This window comes from Poecilia formosa, unplaced genomic scaffold, assembly GCF_000485575.1.
Source record: "Poecilia formosa unplaced genomic scaffold, Poecilia_formosa-5.1.2 Scaffold678, whole genome shotgun sequence".
Taxonomy (NCBI): domain Eukaryota; kingdom Metazoa; phylum Chordata; class Actinopteri; order Cyprinodontiformes; family Poeciliidae; genus Poecilia; species Poecilia formosa.
In genome coordinates, this window is record NW_006800617.1 from 77,991 (window position 1) to 96,431 (window position 18,441).

Consider the following 18,441-nt stretch of genomic DNA (forward strand, 5'->3'; position numbering starts at 1 on the left):
CTGCACTTACCTGACCCTTCCCACCCCACTTCACATGGTGAAAATATTAACACAAAAACGACTTACCTAATTTTCTTGGGGAATATTTCATCTGCTTCTTTCTCTTTGGTCAAATAGGAACTTCTTTCTCTGGTGGCTGGTCCTTATTATCATCCTACACACTCATAGCATGTCTTCATTAGCCAACTTTGTCCCCCCCACCATGTGTCCTTAGGTTAGCCTGGGTCTTCATGTGGCTAAAGTTTCCAAAGCAAAGAACACAAGCACTGTGTCACATCAGCCAAGTCGCTAAATAATGCACATGAAGGATAACTTTGACTAATATATTAGCTTTTAATTTGCTAGATTAAAATTAGAGGGGAAAAAACTAATTTGCCTGTCTTTAAAATATATTTAATATTAAGGGCTAACGTTACAGTAATGGAGTTTAATAACTTTAGCTAACATTAACTTAAAGCAAGGGAGGATGAGGGAGATATCTATAAAGAGAGACGGACTCACTGCAGCACGGATGAACCTCTCATCGGATTTTGGACTCGTCGGCTGAAAAACATAAACATATATATATATTTATTTGTGCCATTATTAATCTGTATTTATTAGTGTTTGTATAGTTATATAAATATATATTGATATTACTAAATTATTTATTAAATAAATTATGAACGGCTGTGTGCTTTGTAATATGCTCTTCATACATCGATATCACAATATTCCATTCCTATTCTATTGTTATAGCCACTAAGCATATTTAAATATGATAAACTATGTATTAAAAACATACTTAAAAAATACAATTGTTTATAAATGTAGCTTTGATAGATGTTTGAATATGGTTTACAGTAACAAAAAAGTGTGTTATGATCGATTAAATGCGCTGATACGTCATTGAGCTGCTAAACACATAACGCTGAGTGGAGTGGAGTACCGCTCCAAGATGGCCGCCCTAAATCTCGTCAGCTACAATAGGCGAGAGCGGTCCATGAGGCGTCTATGCTTATATTATGTCTATGGTTCTAACTTGTGTTAGGTTTGCCCCACAATATGGAAGATTTCTTCTTCACCAACACACTGCACACCTGTTCCTGCACCGCTGCCTCTCACTGGTGGAGATGGTGTATTGCACTACTTAGCCCTTGTGTTTTGAAATGGGGTCCATACCAACCGACCCCACACACGTAAAACTTTTATCATTTGCCACAGTTCTCTACGTTTGCCTCAGTCCTCGCACGCACAACGGTTAGAACAGCCTTAAATAATGTTTAAAATGCTAAGTTCATAAGTGTTTTGTAGACATCTTGCTGTAAAACTTTCTCATTTCTTTCTCTCTCTATTCAGCATCTAACACTAATAACACCTAAAACTTGATGTTGTGATTTGGAACTTGCAAAGTGTCAAGTATTTAGGTCCTTCACATTTTTGAAATGGCAGTGTGAGATGGTCTTTAGGCAGAAACAGGAAGTGCAGCTTCTTTGAGACTGTATGAGGAGTATGGATGCCTGGCAGAATGCAAACCTGCCCTTGTTGAGAGTTTGTTCTAGAAGGCCAGTACAAAATGAAACTGGAGAACACATCACATCCACTGGTACCACCCTGGGTGTGGTAGTAGGAGGTCAGGAGGTCAAATTACTTTCTGTTTATGTTAGAAACATTTTATTTCAATATTGTTTTTAAACTTTGTCTGACAAAAAGTCACACAAAGTTCCATTCACAGTCAGAAATAAAATATTGTTTCATAAAAAGCTTTAAAATGATATAATGAAAATGGTTTTAGCAGTTTTTTCCTCATAATTTTTACAAAAATTAAAAATAACTTTTTTTCTAAACTAGAGAATGAAACTAATTTTTAAAAAATTTTCCATCAATTCTGTGTATTAGATCCATACTGACAGATTTTTATTTTAAGCTATGACAATAAAATCATATTATGACAGTATCATCATATCAGCAGGATAAACATGTGACTTTCCAGAAGAAAGACATAAAATTCCAAGAAAAAAGTCATTTTTTATGACAGATAAGCTTTGATTGAGTTATTAGCTATCAAAGCTACACAAGTTTGTGTAGCTCTTTCTTCATAATGGACAATAGTTTGAAATTTTTGCTATTGCTTATAGTTTGATGCTGATGTGTTAAAAGATTAAATGCCAAAGTGTAACTCAACAAGATGGGCAGCATTCTTTATTTTACTTTATTTTTATCACAATTTCCTTGGAGGAATCATCATAAAATGTTGCCTTTTTCCCCCTCCTAAAGTATGTTATTCTTGTGTTATTAGGTCTGCATTCTGGTAATATCCAGTGGTGGAAATAAAAAAAAATTCTCTACCAGCCACAGTGACTGGTAGAGAAATGTTTTTTCACCAGCCACTGTTTTTTTTTCTTTCGATTACAAATCCCACCAGTACAAGCAAATTATATAAAATGTATGATTTATTCTTAACTCTATGAAAACCGATTTACTGACAATAAGTTTACCATACATATGTATGTATACAGACTAATTTAACATAAACCATGGACACCTTAACAGAGGTGTAGTTTAAAAAGTTCATTTGAAGTAATTATTAACAGCAAACTTTAACTACACAACCCAAACATTCTTGCAATCATATGTTGAACATTTCCACATTTTGGCTACAACTCCCCCAGATAGTATTTATTGACGATGTATCTAGTCATATTAAAACATTTTAAAATGGTATCAGTAGCTGTTTTCTATTTGTTTTGTTGTAGTTTTTCTGACCTGCCTCGTCTCGTATCCGCTCACTTTTCTCGGACTCCAATTAGCTGAAATGGCACTATTTATAATCTTAGTGGGTAGGGGCGGGCCAAGGAGGACTGAGGGGTTTCATTGGATAAGCCTAAAGTCTGTCAATAAAATCAACCAATGAGCTGTCGCGGTCGATAAAAATTATATTTGATATAATTTTTTTGTTATTAAATTATTATTGAGTGTCCCAATGATCCCAGGAGCTATGCTGTCAGGGGCTTCATGCCCCTGGTAGGGGCCAGTCTCTGGGAGATGGGTTGGCTGAGTAGCCAACCCATCTCCCAGAGGGAGTAGCAGACTGCTACTCCCCTCGCCCCACCCCTCCCCTATTACCTGACGTTGATAGGCGGAAGTAAATCAATGGATATTTGTTGAAACTGTCACCATGTCGTTTTTTCACAGATAATCTGTGAAAAGAAAATCTGTGAAACAAGGTCTCTGACTTTTTTCAGTGCTCCCACAAACAGTCAGAGTCGGGAGGAGGATTTTAGTACTGTCAATTACCCTCTGCAGTTCTGCTAATTACCCCTGCCCCTTTCTCTCTGTTAGGGTGCAGCTAGCAGATCCTGTTATGATTGCATAGCCGGTTAGCATAGCCACCGATGTCAGCNTGCTTTGTAGACATCTTGCTGTAAAACTTTAGGATCGATGAAATTAAGAAAATTAAGACTAAACAACATGGCAGAGCTTTATAATATTAATACATAAAGCTAATTTTTAAAGTTTAATCGGTAATACTTTTATAATAAATTTATGTCAGATCATGATTTCTTGGTTAATGACAAGTTGTCATAACGAAGACATTTTATCTAGATTAATGTCAAATTGTCATAACAGACATTTTCAATAATGTCAGCTTTGTATTAAAAGTGTCATAATTTACCGAATGACACTTTATGACAACAGTCATAAATATTCATGAAGGCTTATTGATGTTCATGACAGGTGTTATGTCATGTTTATGACAGTGTCATAACAGTCTTATTCACTCCCCTTCAAATAAAGTGTTACCAAGCCATTTACCAATCATTCCTTACTGCAATAAGCTGCCAGTAATAGGGCATTGTGGAGGTTTAAATGACTTTAGCAGTTATTAAATGATTTCTGTTTAACCTACACTGTGGGATTATTGGGAAGATTTGACATAGACCAAATCTTCTTATGTGAAAGAACTGTAAAAACCTGTGGTTGTAGGGTTGGAGAAATGTTGAAAAAGTATTATTTTGTGATTATTGAAATCATTTAAAGTTACTGAGTATGAAAAGAGTAAATTGCATAAAAACGTAACATTCTTCCCAACAATCTTTTGTTTGATTTTCTGTTCAAAAGGCTTGACAAACTGATTATTACTATATAATGTTATTATTGTATATGTCATCTTGTCTTTTAAATTAATAGATTTTCCAAACAAATAATGCTGTTGTTTTTTTTTCTTTGCCAAACATGTTGCTGCTAAATATATTGGTCAGTCCTCCTTTCTACCCTTTAGTACATTTGCAGTTTTGTTCCTTTCATGCCCAAAATTTTGCACTTATGAAAATTTGCCGTGTGTGTTGGGTTGTTTCATACTCAGATTGCGTCAATTAATCCATCACCAGTTAAGTTCCTTTGCGTTCCTCTGCTCTTCTCTTCACTTTAGGCTATCTTGTATTCAAATTAAAAATATATACTTTATCACAAAGGGATCAATAAAATGTCTAATTAAACTTTTCCTTCTGTTAGAAGAATGTCCAAATAAAATATGCCAAAACAGCATTTGCATTCTTTCTAAAATGTTTTTAGAAAAAAGCATTTTGCTGATTTGTGGAGCCATAAATCAAAATTAAGAATTATTTCAATTAATTGCTTGCATATACCTGGGTGTGAGATTGAATTAGTGGTTGTTCAAAGCAACAGATATACCGCATGGCGATTTAGCACTCATTACTAAACACAACTTAAGACGGAACATCAAGTATTGTCAAAAACGTTTGAGGAGAATTAATCCATGTTTCCAAAGCTGTCTCATTTCTTTCTCTCTCTATTCAGCATCTGACACTAATAACACCTAAAACTTGATGTTGTGATTTGGAACTTGCAAAGTGTCAAGTATTTAGGTCCTCCACATTTTTGAAATGGCAGTGTGAGATGGTCTTTAGGCAGAAACAGGAAGTGCAGCTTCTTTGAGACTGTATGAGGAGTATGGATGCCTGGCAGAATGCAAACCTGCCCTTGTTGAGAGTTTGTTCTAGAAGGCCAGTACAAAATGAAACTGGAGAACACATCACATCCACTGGTACCACCCTGGGTGTGGTAGTAGGAGGTCAGGAGGTCAAATTACTTTCTGTTTATGTTAGAAACATTTTATTTCAATATTGTTTTTAAACTTTGTCTGACAAAAAGTCACACAAAGTTACATTCATAGTCAGAAATAAAATATTGTTTCATAAAAAGCTTTAAAATGATATAATGAAAATGGTTTTAGCAGTTTTTTCCTCATAATTTTTACAAAAATTAAAAATAACTTTTTTTCTAAACTAGAGAATGAAACTAATTTTTAAAACATTTTCCATCAATTCTGTGTATTAGATCCATACTGACAGATTTTTATTTTAAGCTATGACAATAAAATCATATTATGACAGTATCATCATATCAGCAGGATAAACATGTGACTTTCCAGAAGAAAGACATAAAATTCCAAGAAAAAAGTCATTTTTTATGACAGATAAGCTTTGATTGAGTTATTAGCTATCAAAGCTACACAAGTTTGTGTAGCTCTTTCTTCATAATGGACAATAGTTTGAAATTTTTGCTATTGCTTATAGTTTGATGCTGATGTGTTAAAAGATTAAATGCCAAAGTGTAACTCAACAAGATGGGCAGCATTCTTTATTTTACTTTATTTTTATCACAATTTCCTTGGAGGAATCATCATAAAATGTTGCCTTTTTCCCCCTCCTAAAGTATGTTATTCTTGTGTTATTAGGTCTGCATTCTGGTAATATCCAGTGGTGGAAATAAAAAAAAATTCTCTACCAGCCACAGTGACTGGTAGAGAAATGTTTTTTCACCAGCCACTGTTTTTTTTTCTTTCGATTACAAATCCCACCAGTACAAGCAAATTATATAAAATGTATGATTTATTCTTAACTCTATGAAAACCGATTTACTGACAATAAGTTTACCATACATATGTATGTATACAGACTAACATAAAGCATGGACACCTTAACAGAGGTGTAGTTTAAAAAGTTCATTTGAAGTAATTATTAACAGCAAACTTTAACTACACAACCCAAACATTCTTGCAATCATATGTTGAACATTTCCACATTTTGGCTACAACTCCCCCAGATAGTATTTATTGACGATGTATCTAGTCATATTAAAACATTTTAAAATGGTATCAGTAGCTGTTTTCTATTTGTTTTGTTGTAGTTTTTCTGACCTGCCTCGTCTCGTATCCGCTCACTTTTCTCGGACTCCATTAGCTGAAATGGCCCTATTTATAATCTTAGTGGGTAGGGGCGGGCCAAGGAGGACTGAGGGGTTTCATTGGATAAGCCTAAAGTCTGTCAATAAAATCAACCAATGAGCTGTCGCGGTCGATAAAAATTATATTTGATATAATTTTTTTGTTATTAAATTATTATTGAGTGTCCCAATGATCCCAGGAGCTATGCTGTCAGGGGCTTCATGCCCCTTGTAGGGGCCAGTCTCTGGGAGATGGGTTGGCTGAGTAGCCAACCCATCTAGGCAGAAGTAAATCAATCGATATTTGTTGAAACTGTCACCATGTCGTTTTTTCACAGATAATCTGTGAAAAGAAAATCTGTGAAACAAGGTCTCTGACTTTTTTCAGTGCTCCCACAAACAGTCAGAGTCGGGAGGAGGATTTTAGTACTGTCAATTACCCTCTGCAGTTCTGCTAATTACCCCTGCCCCTTGCTCTCTGTTAGGGTGCAGCTAGCAGATCCTGTTATGATTGCATAGCCGGTTAGCATAGCCACCGATGTCAGCAGATAAATGATTTTCCTGTAACGGTAAGTTCTTTCTCTGCCTTTTGCACATTGAGCAGCATTGATTGACGGCATTAAGTGCCTCCATCTAGCTCTGATTAGTTGTATTTGGAGCGTGCATTTCAACATTTCATCAGAAGGCAATAGTAGCATAGGGAGAAGGTGGAGGAAATTGATCTTTTCGCAGATTATCTTTCTCATAACATGGTGTCACAAAATAGTGACAGTTTTAACAAATAAGTAAAAAAAATAAAAAATAAAAAATCATTCTTTATAAAAGTTACATAGTGCAGCTTTAGACATGTGATCCCCAACCAGCTCCAGAAGTATGTTTTGTGTGTATGGATCTATGTTTTCTGACAAAACTCAAGAAGAAATGCCTTTTTTGGTGTCTTTACATTAAATCTTTAAAACCCTCAGGCAATCCGTGTATTCATGCAAAAAGTATTAGAATGTCTTTACCTGTGCACTCACTGCATGTCACCTGATTCAACAGAGGCACAGACTGAGAGCCGCTAGCAGCAATCACACTTTCAACATGAAGCACTGTGACAGGAGCCAGAAGATGAATTCTGTTTATATATATAAAAAAAAAAACTTTGAAAAGAAAAGTGTTTTGAACTGCAGATTTTCCAGGAGTGTGGCAAGTTTCGGGATCACAGGGCTTGAAATACCCAGAGTGGTTTTCATGGCTGTTCTACTAGAGCAACTAGCGCTCTGTTAATGGAAATAATAATGGACGCCACCAAAATGGATTGATTTTAAAGTATCCTCAAACGATCATAAGAAAACGAACGGAGAACAGAGTTGAAAAACAGTTGTATTTTATATTTGCCAAACACCGTTCCTTTAATTTCACACCAATGGAAAGCAGCAATGGGAAACATCTTTATGTTTTCTTCTCAAAATTGAGTCAATATGTTCACACAAACAGACTATTAAAACATAGATGATTTCTCTAATGATATTCCACATATTTTTATTGTTACTGTCACCAGTTGATCTGGGTTTGTTTCCTGAAGCACCAACAGCTGTCTTTGGCTGAGGGGGAACTTCAGCTAGGGAGAGCAGACTGCCGATGTCGACGGTGGTCCAATATGTGTTGTGGAGCAAGTAAATCGTGACATTCATGCAGGCCTTGGATTGAAGCCTTGTTTCAGCTCACTCTGAAAAAAAAATATCTATCTATCTATCTATCTATCTATCTATCTATCTATCTATCTATCTAGCTATCTAGCTATCTATCTAGCTAGCTAGCTAGCTAGCTAGTAGAAATGGGGTCCAACCGACCCCACACACGTAAAACTTGTATCATTTGATCATTTGCCACTGTCCTCTACTTTTGCCTCAGTCCTTGCATGCACAAGGGTTAAATATATATCTTTATATATGGATTTTGTATTTCTCTTATTTGTAAATTTTCTTTTAGTGATCCAGACAGGTACTGTTCTGTTTTGTAGTGTTGGGGGGGGCAGACCCATTCTCGGGGAAGAAGACAGATGTAAAGCTACTTCCTGGAACCCAGTCTCAGACCTCTGAAATGCAGAGTGGTGGATTCTCTGGGGAGTCAGAGCCAAGGTGGCTTAGATGAAGTACAGTCTGCTTTGTGAGCACTAAGAAGAGAAGTACAGAGGAGAACTTGTTGATTCATTCCGTTTGTAAATTTAACTCTGACACACTGTTGCATATCAGTCATTTGTTTTATGGTTGTTGGAATTCATGGTATTGTAGGAAAATCACACTTCCATGTTGCCTTTCTACTGCAGAATTGTAATAAACAGTTGGCCAAATATTGCTGCAGGTCAGCCTGATGAGCTGAGCAATCCTCTTCTACAAAAGGCATGTTATGTTACGAGTTAGCATAGAGACTAAGCAAATCTCATTGCTTTTCACTTTTATTCTGGGGACGAGTTCAATGAATGGAGGGCAGACCCATTCAATAAACTAGAATATTATATTAATTTCAGGAACACACAGATGGTTGTTAGAAAACCTTTACTTCTGCTAATGATTTCTGACGTACATTTAAAATTAGAATATTAGATCAGATCAATAAACAATTTTAAAAACAGAAATGTGGGCTTAATGAAAAGGATGTTTACTAGCTGCTTTAAAGGTTATTTTCAGATTAAAGGTTCTTTTAATCTGAAAAATTTGGTACTGTAGTTGTCTTGCAATCCAAACATTGTGGGTTTGATTCTAGCATCCTCCTGCCACAGTTTCATGTTCCCCTAAGGCCAGGCACTTAATCCCAAATTGCCCACATCTGCGTATTGGTGTAAGAATGCGTGTACTTTCATGAGTGCAGCTTGGTGAATATGGCTCTTTTGTAAAGTGCTTTGAGTAGGTAGTATGACAAGAGAAGTAAAATTCTAATTCAGTCCATTCTGGGTTTTACATCCAGATTCACAAAATTGATTTATATAGTGCTTAACAACAACCAACTAAGGTGACCAAAACACTTTAACGGAGTGCTTTGTGAGATCATCTGAAAAATAGTGAACAGGTAAGGCCAGGTAATGAACATCTATGTAACAAATAAGAAGCACATGGATAAAACTGAATATAATTGTAACAAAATATTGCCACATAAGAAATCAAATCAATAACTTATTGTGCTTATTTTTAATATGTTTTCTTTTCTTCTTTTTTTTTCTACAGACTCATCATGAATTTCTTTCTGGAATCAATCCAAGTCCTCTTTCTCTCTTTATGGTACAACATAGAATCTTTCATTCACCTCTTAGTTCCCAGGAAGAAAAAGAACATAGCTGGGGAGGTTGTTCTGATCACAGGCGCCGGCAGTGGAATTGGTCGCCTGATGGCTCAGGAGTTTGCGGCTCATGGTACTGTGCTGGTTCTGTGGGACATTAACCAGGAGGGCATAAAAGAAACTGCAAGATTGGCCAAAAATGGTGGAGCCAGCAGAGTCCACTGCTTTGTCTGTGATTGCAGCAACAAGAATGAAGTTTACAGAGTGGCTGATCAGGTAAGTCTTAGTTTTTACATGTTTAACCGAGTAGTGTTTACACATGGACTGACCTTGGGGTAAAATGGCCTCAGTTGCCTCAAGAAAAAGCTGCTTTCTTAGATGTTTGTAATAAGGGAAAATTCTTTCTCACAGTAAAGTAGAATGGTGGAGTTTAGACTGTTTGGAGGCAGTAACAGCTACTGATCATTGCTGATTTCTTTCCATGATGGCATTGTGTTAAAACGCTTGCATGCCAACTGCCAAAACTCCTGTTTTATTGAAATGTTCATGCCTCCTGATAATCAACCAATCAGGTTCCTTGATTAGTAGAACCTAAACACTACGTGAATCTGCAATGCTGTTAATTCTTTATTTGATAAATACTTTAGTTTTGTAGAATATGTTGTGGGATTTTTTTACACTTGGAATTAAATACGTTTTAATTTTGAAAAGATCAGGTGGTAAAACCCTACAATTGAAATGGAGTGTATGCCTGTAAGTGGCTTGGATGTGTGCTAAATTCCAGCCTGCTTGGAACCAGTCATTCTTTAGGTTCTGGGACCACTAAGTTTATACAAGCAAGTGTATTTTTTCTTGAAATACTTCTTTTCTCCTTGCAGGTTAAGAGAGAAGTGGGTGATGTCAGTATTTTGGTGAACAATGCCGGAATTGTGACAGGGAAGAAATTCATGGATGCTCCAGACTCTCTGATTGAGAAGACCATGGAGGTCAACACTATGGCTCACTTCTGGGTTAGTCAAAATACTGATTTGCAACATTATTAAAGGGATCCATGATTAGTTGCAACAATAAACTTTATTTGAGAAATATTTATTTCACATGTAAAAACAATGCAGAAAAAGTGCTGTAGACTCTTTGGGTTTTATAAATTTAAATAAAATATTGTCACATGGACGCTGCAATGCATTCTGGGTAAATTATGTTTGCTAGGTAAAAACTACACTAGCTCTGTCCAGCCACAACGGCATTGAGTAACGGCATTAGGCCTTTTCAATTTGAACCGGAGTGCGCTGAAATTGATGGGAATGTAGAAATCACAAGAGATAATGAAGATGAGGAGGACCAAATGGAGGAGGAGGAAAGAGTTGGCAGAAGAAGGTGGTGTTTGTTGCTGCTGCCACCTGCAACTTCATAAATGAAACAATGAAAGATATGTACTGCTGGTTGGATTGTGTGATCAAGTAAATAGTTGACATTTGTTGGGGAATAAAAAGTGGCAAACATGTAAAAATAGAATGAAAAATAAAATCATGCGGGACTCGAATCTTCTGTACTCCAATCGGTGCAGCCACGAGGAGATTTATTTAGTCTGCATACACATTACTAATTCAACAGCTTCAACAGACCTCCGAAGAGCTCACAAAATATCCCCAAATCACCCACTTTCAATGGTTGCTGGACCTTTTATAGGATTTCTTATCTATCGGTGTGTATTTGGATGTTTTGATTAATGGAAATCTTTCCTTCAACTTAGGCAGTTTACTTGGCTCATTTCTTAGTCTATGGATTCTTCCAGTCCACAGCTGAACTGTTTCAAACAGCCCATGTGACTACTTACAGCACTTTGAGTTATTCCCTTATCTGTCCAAACATAAACTCCCTTCTGATTATTTGGATCCAAATGACCTTTATTGAATCATGCAAACATCTTTTTCAGGTCAAAGTGACCTGGAACACTACCGTAACACATTTCCTGACTAAAACTGCACAAACTAGAGGTGTACCCATCGATCGGCCACCAATCATAATCGGCTGACATTCGTGAAAAAGTATGTGATTGCCAATCACTGGTTCTTGTTGCCAATCACCGAAAATGATCACTGGTATCTCACTGCGTGTGCAGCTGATCTCCTCTTTCCTTCACTCTGTGCAAGCGTCAGGCAACAAATCCTAAGCAAATAGTGTGGACATTCAACTCTGTTGTGTGTTGCAATGAAAAATTGCAACACACAATTTGGATGTGTGCCTCAAGAAAAAGCTGATTTTTTTTTTAGATGTTTGTAATTAGGGAAAATTACAAACAAGTGCTGGGGTGAAGCACTTCAAAATGCATCAACAGAATGAATCTAATGACACTTAGAAAACAAGCACTTGAGGGAATATGGTTATATCAGAAAAACAAAAACGCATCCGGAGCAGCCAGACAGCAGGTAAAGCAGTTCACTCATATTAGCATCATGGTCAGAAAGCTAAGCAAATAACCCAAAAATATAATTTCAGTCTTCGAGCTAGATGACCAGCGGTGTAAGATATTGGATTCTATTCCCACTGTTGGACTCGCAACTGGTAGTAACATTTCACAGACGTAGCGCCGCTCAACCTCCACCTGGCAGTGAACTCTCACACCGAACGTCTGCTTTAAAGCTGCAGCATGTAACTAAAACAAACAAAGAAAAAATATTTTACATGTGTATTAAAACTTTTGTTATGTCCAAACATAAGACAGTTAATCTCTGGGGAAAAGAATTGATCTACTCTGCCTCCTCCCTGTGTTCTGCAGAATTACTCAGCTCAGTCAGAAACAGAAATATTTAATGCAGCCTGCATTTGACTTTGAATGAATGTTGCCTCTTCTTCATGACACTATTTGATATAGGCAGTGCTATTTGACTCATGAAGAATTTATGGTACTGAGAGCCTTACTGTTAAATATTATTTTACTGATTGCAGGTTTTTCACTTGACTTTTGACTGAATAGCTGCTATATTGTGCCTGCAAGTATTTTGCATGTTTTATGTCTAAATTATGTGAATTTATTGCCAGATAATTTTTCCATTTTGGTAGATCACATAGTATCATTTATACCTAAAGCAAAAAATTAATGTCCAATCCAAGTGATCGGCAGAGATCGGCCCTCATGGGTGATTGGAATCTGAATCAGCAGTGAAACCCTGATCAGAGCATTCCTCGCACAAACAACATAATTATTCTTGTACACATGCTCTGTATCTGTTCCAGTCTTCGGTCCAGTATCTCCTTTTTTGGGTCTGGTCTTCATCCGGTCTCGGGTCTGTAGTTTCACATTTCATAGTGGCACCAGTAGCAATATCTCCATTATCATTTAAAAGAGCTTCCAGCGCTGCCTGTCTCTGATGTTTCTCCCAGCATCTTTCGATCTCTAGTTGGCAGCAGGGCTTAGGTGCGTTGTGGATAAAAACTATTGGTACGGCATTTGGTTATAGCCTGCAGGGTAACGACCTGTTAGATCCTTCATCAGTTTTGCTTGTACAAATGACTCAAATGAAGTTATGTTCTTCCATCAGCTCTTTCCCATTGCTCTCTTCTTTATTTTCTTCATTTGGGAGGTGATGAAGACTCACCTCACTGTTTCTGTTTTTATTTTTTGCTTTTTATTTGAAATTACAGCCAACAGTGATGCCATTATCTAAATTTTCAGCAGTCAAATGCAATAAGATAAAAATAACTCTTGTAAAGTTAGCTTCCGGACCAAAGACCAGCCACTAAACAGGTGCTGCTGGACCAAATGACATCATCAACCCAGCATGCATTGCACAAGTATAAAAATAGCAACCTCCACGGGTGAAAAATATAATGAAAGGTATAAAATTTTGAAGTACAGGAAAATTACATGTCTGTCTGCCTGTCTGTTGGTTGTGAGGAATGTTATAAAAGATAATTCTGTTAATCTTAGGATTAGTCCGATCATCTAACACAAAATGTTTTGTGAAATGTGGTTGATAATTTTTTACTTTGTAGTTTGTAAATTTCCCATTTGTCATGTATTAATTTTTTACTAAACATTTGTGCATTTTACTTTTTCTTATTTGTTTTCCTTCTCTCAGACCTACAAGGCCTTTCTACCTGCCATGATCGCCAATAACCATGGCCATCTGGTCAGCATTGCCAGCTCTGCTGGACTCATTGGAGTAAATGGATTAGCAGGTGTGTCCTCCTTTGGCCGTACAATTGACGTGGTAAAGCAGGGCTGGTCCTAGGATCTGACATGTGCTTGCGCACCAGGAAGCATGCAAGACTTGCTCTTTGTCACAACTGTAGGCCCGCCATGTCAGAAAGACCCAACTTGCTCAAATATCATCTGTTCCAACACTGATTCTAGCATATCCACCCTCCATATTCCCTGGTATGTATTCCCTTGTTAATGGGATTGCATAGCAGGGATCTGACTTCTTATTTGACTTCTTGAGTTTGGCTTGAAGAAAATAAATCAAACATGAAATATTTTAAACTGAGAAACTCAATCAAGGTTCTGTCCAAAGTATTAAAAGACAACATTGTGCCTGATGTAGGTGTTGATGCTGTAGGTGTTGATTGTGGTGGTGGGGTAGAGGAAGGGGAGCACTTGACCAGCAGCAAGTACAAAGTACCTTTGTTCTTCCAAGGACAGTAGTTGTCATTGGCCAATGCCTTCTCTGAAATACTTGGGGTAAAATTGTCTGTAGAGTTCTTTTTTGATAAAATGTATGACCAAAAATCTATGAATTGGGTGAATCTGGATTTAATAACACACTACGTTCACATATATACCCACTTTGCTTATTTGAAAAAGATGATAGACAAATCAATAAAAAAGCCTATTAAATACAAAAAATTGAAAGTCAAAGATTATAGTGAGCAATAATGAAATAATGAATGATTATCAGTGATTCACCTCATAATAAACCTTTTATCTGAGCAAAGTACAATCGTGTTTTAGAATAATTCATGCCAGATCAGTAGAGCAGCTACAACTTGCCAAAGAATACAATGTCTGGCCTAAACAAAAATTGTGTAATATTTTGTGGACTAATGTCCTGCAAACACTGAATTCAAGCCACAGTACACAGTGAAGACGGTGAAGCATGGTGGTTCAAGCATCATGATATGGGGATGATTCTTGAACTATGGTGTCCTATTTTTCACATATCAAGGATCATGGATAGGTTTGAGAACACCAGAATACTGGAGGAAGTCACTCTGCCCTTGAAGGACATGCCCTTGAAATGAGTGTTTCAATAAGACAATGACCCCAAACACACCACCAAGCAAGCAAAATCGAGCTTCCAGAAAAACAAAATTCAAGTAATGTGGTCAGCACAATCCTTGAACCTTAATCCCATAGAAAAGGCTTACATAAAAATGCTATTCATGAGGCAAAACCAAGAAATGCTGAATAATTGTAGAATATGTTATAATTGTCCTGAAGCTGCAATACCTGTTGACTGGTTGGTCAAGTTGAAGTTGGTTGACTTCATGTACTGATGTGAAGCATTTATCCAGAATCTGTTGTTATGCAACTAAATATTAGCTTATGATTCTCAGGAAAGTTGAATCTTTAAGCATTTCTTAGTTTATACATTTTTGAGTTTGTAAAGAAACATGTCAATGTTTCTATTTTTTTAACATTATATTTCCTGACTTTCTGTGAAATTAAAATTACATTTTCCGATTTTCTTGCTTTGAAATAGAATGTGCAGTGTCCCCACTGCATATGTGTTCATTAAAATACAATTTATTTGAGGTTTGCTCACCTTTTTAAACATACTATTATTGTGAACATAACTGTACATTCCAAGGAGAATATCTAAATAAACCCACCATTTGATTCAAGTCACTGACACTGACAGCAATCCCTCATACCGAGCTTTCATGTGGCAACAGTGGACAGAAAAACTCCCCTTTAACGGGAAAANTCCCAGGAACAACATCAGACATCTCAGTCCAGAAATGTGCAGTTCTAGGCACAGCCAAGATACTGGAGGAGAACCTGAAGCTCCCAGGCCTCTTGTAGAGGACCCGAGCTCAGAGGATGAAAGAGAGACCACCCACGGAGGGTGAGAGGAAGATAATATATGGTAGAACGATGTGTGACAGTGTTTGCTAAGCTTTCTCATTAATTTCTTCAAATTAAGAAGTTTAAATACCTTAAAGTAACTGTCTTCAAATAATTTGAGAATGTCCAGCCAACATACCATTCACCAATCAGATAACTTCTGTGTCCCGGAGATAAATGTGTTTTGTTGTGAAATGTTGGCGTCAGTCCCAAAACAAATGCAAAAAACCGTGTGAAAATAATACCAGAACCAGCTAATAAAAGGGTGTTGAAGTATCTTCTTTTCACATAAATGTGCATTGAGACTTTGATCTGAATACAGTGATAAAAGAAATCATTCATTTGTATTTATCATAAACTTTACCACTTTCTGTTTTTGAGTCATTGATACAATGAATAGCACATCCTTAAATATTTGATGAAACTAGACTGTACTTTTGTTGACTTTTGTGTGTGTGTTGATTCTTCTCCCTACAGACTATTGTGCCAGTAAGTTTGCAGCTGTAGGTTTTGCTGAGTCGGTAGGTTTGGAGCTTCTAGCAACAGGGAAAGATGGGATCAAAACCACCATTGTGTGTCCCTACTTTATCAACACTGGGATGTTTGATGGATGTCACACCAAGTAGGTCTTTCTGCTTTAAAATCAATTTGAATAAAAATTTTTGCAGGTGTTTTATATGTGAACAGGATATCATTTGGTGCTTGGGACAAAATCCTATGAACACATACACTTAGCAGTTTTCCAGATATTAAATCTCTCAAGTACCTCGTCATGGTGTTTAACAGAAACAATGCATAACACATATTTATATATGAAATGTGCTGTTTTGCAGAAATCTGCAAAACAACTAAAATGCAGAGTACCTTTAAATCTATACTGAAAACTCACCTGCTTAGAGATGCTTTTGAAACATAATCAACAATCTGATATTTAATGATGGCACTTGACAAAATGTAATGTTTCAATTGTTGCCTATATGTTCTATGACTTTGTATTTTTATGATGTAAAGCACTTTGAAATAGGGCTGTTGTAAAAGAATACTCTAGTAATCGAGTACTCCATTTATTATTGTTAAGATTAATCGAGTAATCAGAAAAAACCTGCAGTGTTCTATTTATCTGCTTATCTGAATAAATACACCATTTCAAAGCGTTTGCTTTGAAATGGTTACCATGCAGTTCCGGGAAGAGAAAGGCTGTCATGCCAGTCAACTTAAGAATGGTTGTTTGTCCCCCGAAAATGATAAAAACCCAGAAAATTCGACATTATGCTGCTAGTACAGCAACAACTCTTAGGTGGAACCTAGAGCGCTCCCCAACACAAATGATGATGCGGCTGGAACATGGTGCGCTAAATAATAAAACATAATTTAACGAAGCTTTGAGGCAGGTAAATTTTCAAATCATTCAAAGAGTCGTTGCATCCCTACTTTGAAATGCTTTGTTGTTGAAATGTTCTACACAAATAAAATTTGATTTGATATTCCTCAAACATGGGCCCAAAGCATTACTCATAGCTGAGAGCCTCAAAAATCCTGTTACAAACTTACTAACTAGCACTTGGACAAGCAGGCTCTGTGAACTACTGTGAATTGTAACAAAGAGTGGTGAAGACAAAGTCATGTTGAATTTAGGACTGAATCCTATGGAAGACCAAAACTGACATAATTAAAAATAAAAGCAGAAATGTATGTTTGTTTTTCCTTTTCCTTAAGCATGTGTTTTCGTCAAGAAATGAAAATATTTATACCGCAAGTTGTTCTTGTGGTTCACATAGAGCTGTGCAACCAGAGCCAATGGTGCGTGTTTTAAACTCTTACCTTGATATAGAGTTCTCCAAAGAAACAATTCCTCACAGGGTGTTGATGTAAATATTCATACAGATCAGCCTGTGTCCAGTTTAAGTGAAAGGAGGCACGCGCAATCAGTGCTGAGGTAAACTTCAGAGATAAGGCAGCGACAGCGTGCGAGGCAACATGCAGAGCCACCAGCTATGTGATTGGTCCGCTCTCCCTGCTGTAAATGCATAAACTATAAACCTATCTTTTAGAAATAAATCTGCTCCGCCAGTGAAACACTCAGAGCAATAGAGACGCTTGCAATCTGGGTTTTAATAAAAAAAATAAATAAAAAAAATTTAAAAAAATTATGACAAAAGAACAAAGGATGGGGATACTCTGGAAAATTGTATAAAATAAAATACATCATCTATGTACCTGAAACCTGTAGACAAAATTGAAATTAAGGAAATAGTTAATCAATGTAACAATAAAAAAATCAATGGACTGGAATTAAATTAACATGTCACTTATAAAAAAAGATAACTGATGATATTGCAGACCCACTGACTTACATCTGCAACTTGTCATTCATAACTGGAACATTTCCAAATGCAATGAAAATTGCAAAGGTTATTCCTCTATTCAAATATGGCGATAAGCATATTTTTAGTAATTATAGACCTGTGTCCCTTCTTTGTCAATTTTCAAAAATACTAGAAAAAGTGCTAAGTAAAAGGTTAGATAATTTCATTGAAAAGCAAAACATTCTGACAGATTGTCAATATGGCTTTAGAGAAAACGATCAACTTCAATGGCACTGATAGCGTTAACAGAAGAAATTATAGACAATATGGATAAAAGGAAATTTGCAATTGGTGTATTGCAAAAGCCTTTGATACCATCAATCATGACGTCTAACTACAAAAACTGGAAAGGTATGGAATTAGATGGGTGGCATTAAACTGGCTTAGAAGCAACATTGGAGAAAGGAAACAATTTGTAGAATTAGATGATCAGAAGTCGGATTTATTAAACATAACTTGTGGGGTTCCTCAGGGATCAATGTTGGGACCTAAATTGTTCAATTTGTATATAAATGACAT

At 36.5% G+C, this 18,441-nt stretch overlaps 1 protein-coding gene across 1 annotated transcript in view; it reads left to right on the forward strand.

The window, feature by feature from the left end:
• Positions 1-6,558: 6,558 nt before the first annotated feature.
• LOC103130805 (short chain dehydrogenase/reductase family 16C member 5) overlaps positions 6,559-18,441 on the forward strand; it is a 35,784-nt gene continuing 23,901 nt past the window's right edge. Inside the window, exons 1-5 of the mRNA XM_007542310.2 lie at positions 6,559-6,797; positions 9,435-9,762; positions 10,365-10,496; positions 13,569-13,668; positions 16,034-16,178. Of these exons, the coding sequence (XP_007542372.1) occupies positions 9,442-9,762; positions 10,365-10,496; positions 13,569-13,668; positions 16,034-16,178 (698 nt within the window). The 5' untranslated portion in view covers positions 6,559-6,797; positions 9,435-9,441. The remainder of the gene's footprint in view (positions 6,798-9,434; positions 9,763-10,364; positions 10,497-13,568; positions 13,669-16,033; positions 16,179-18,441) is intronic.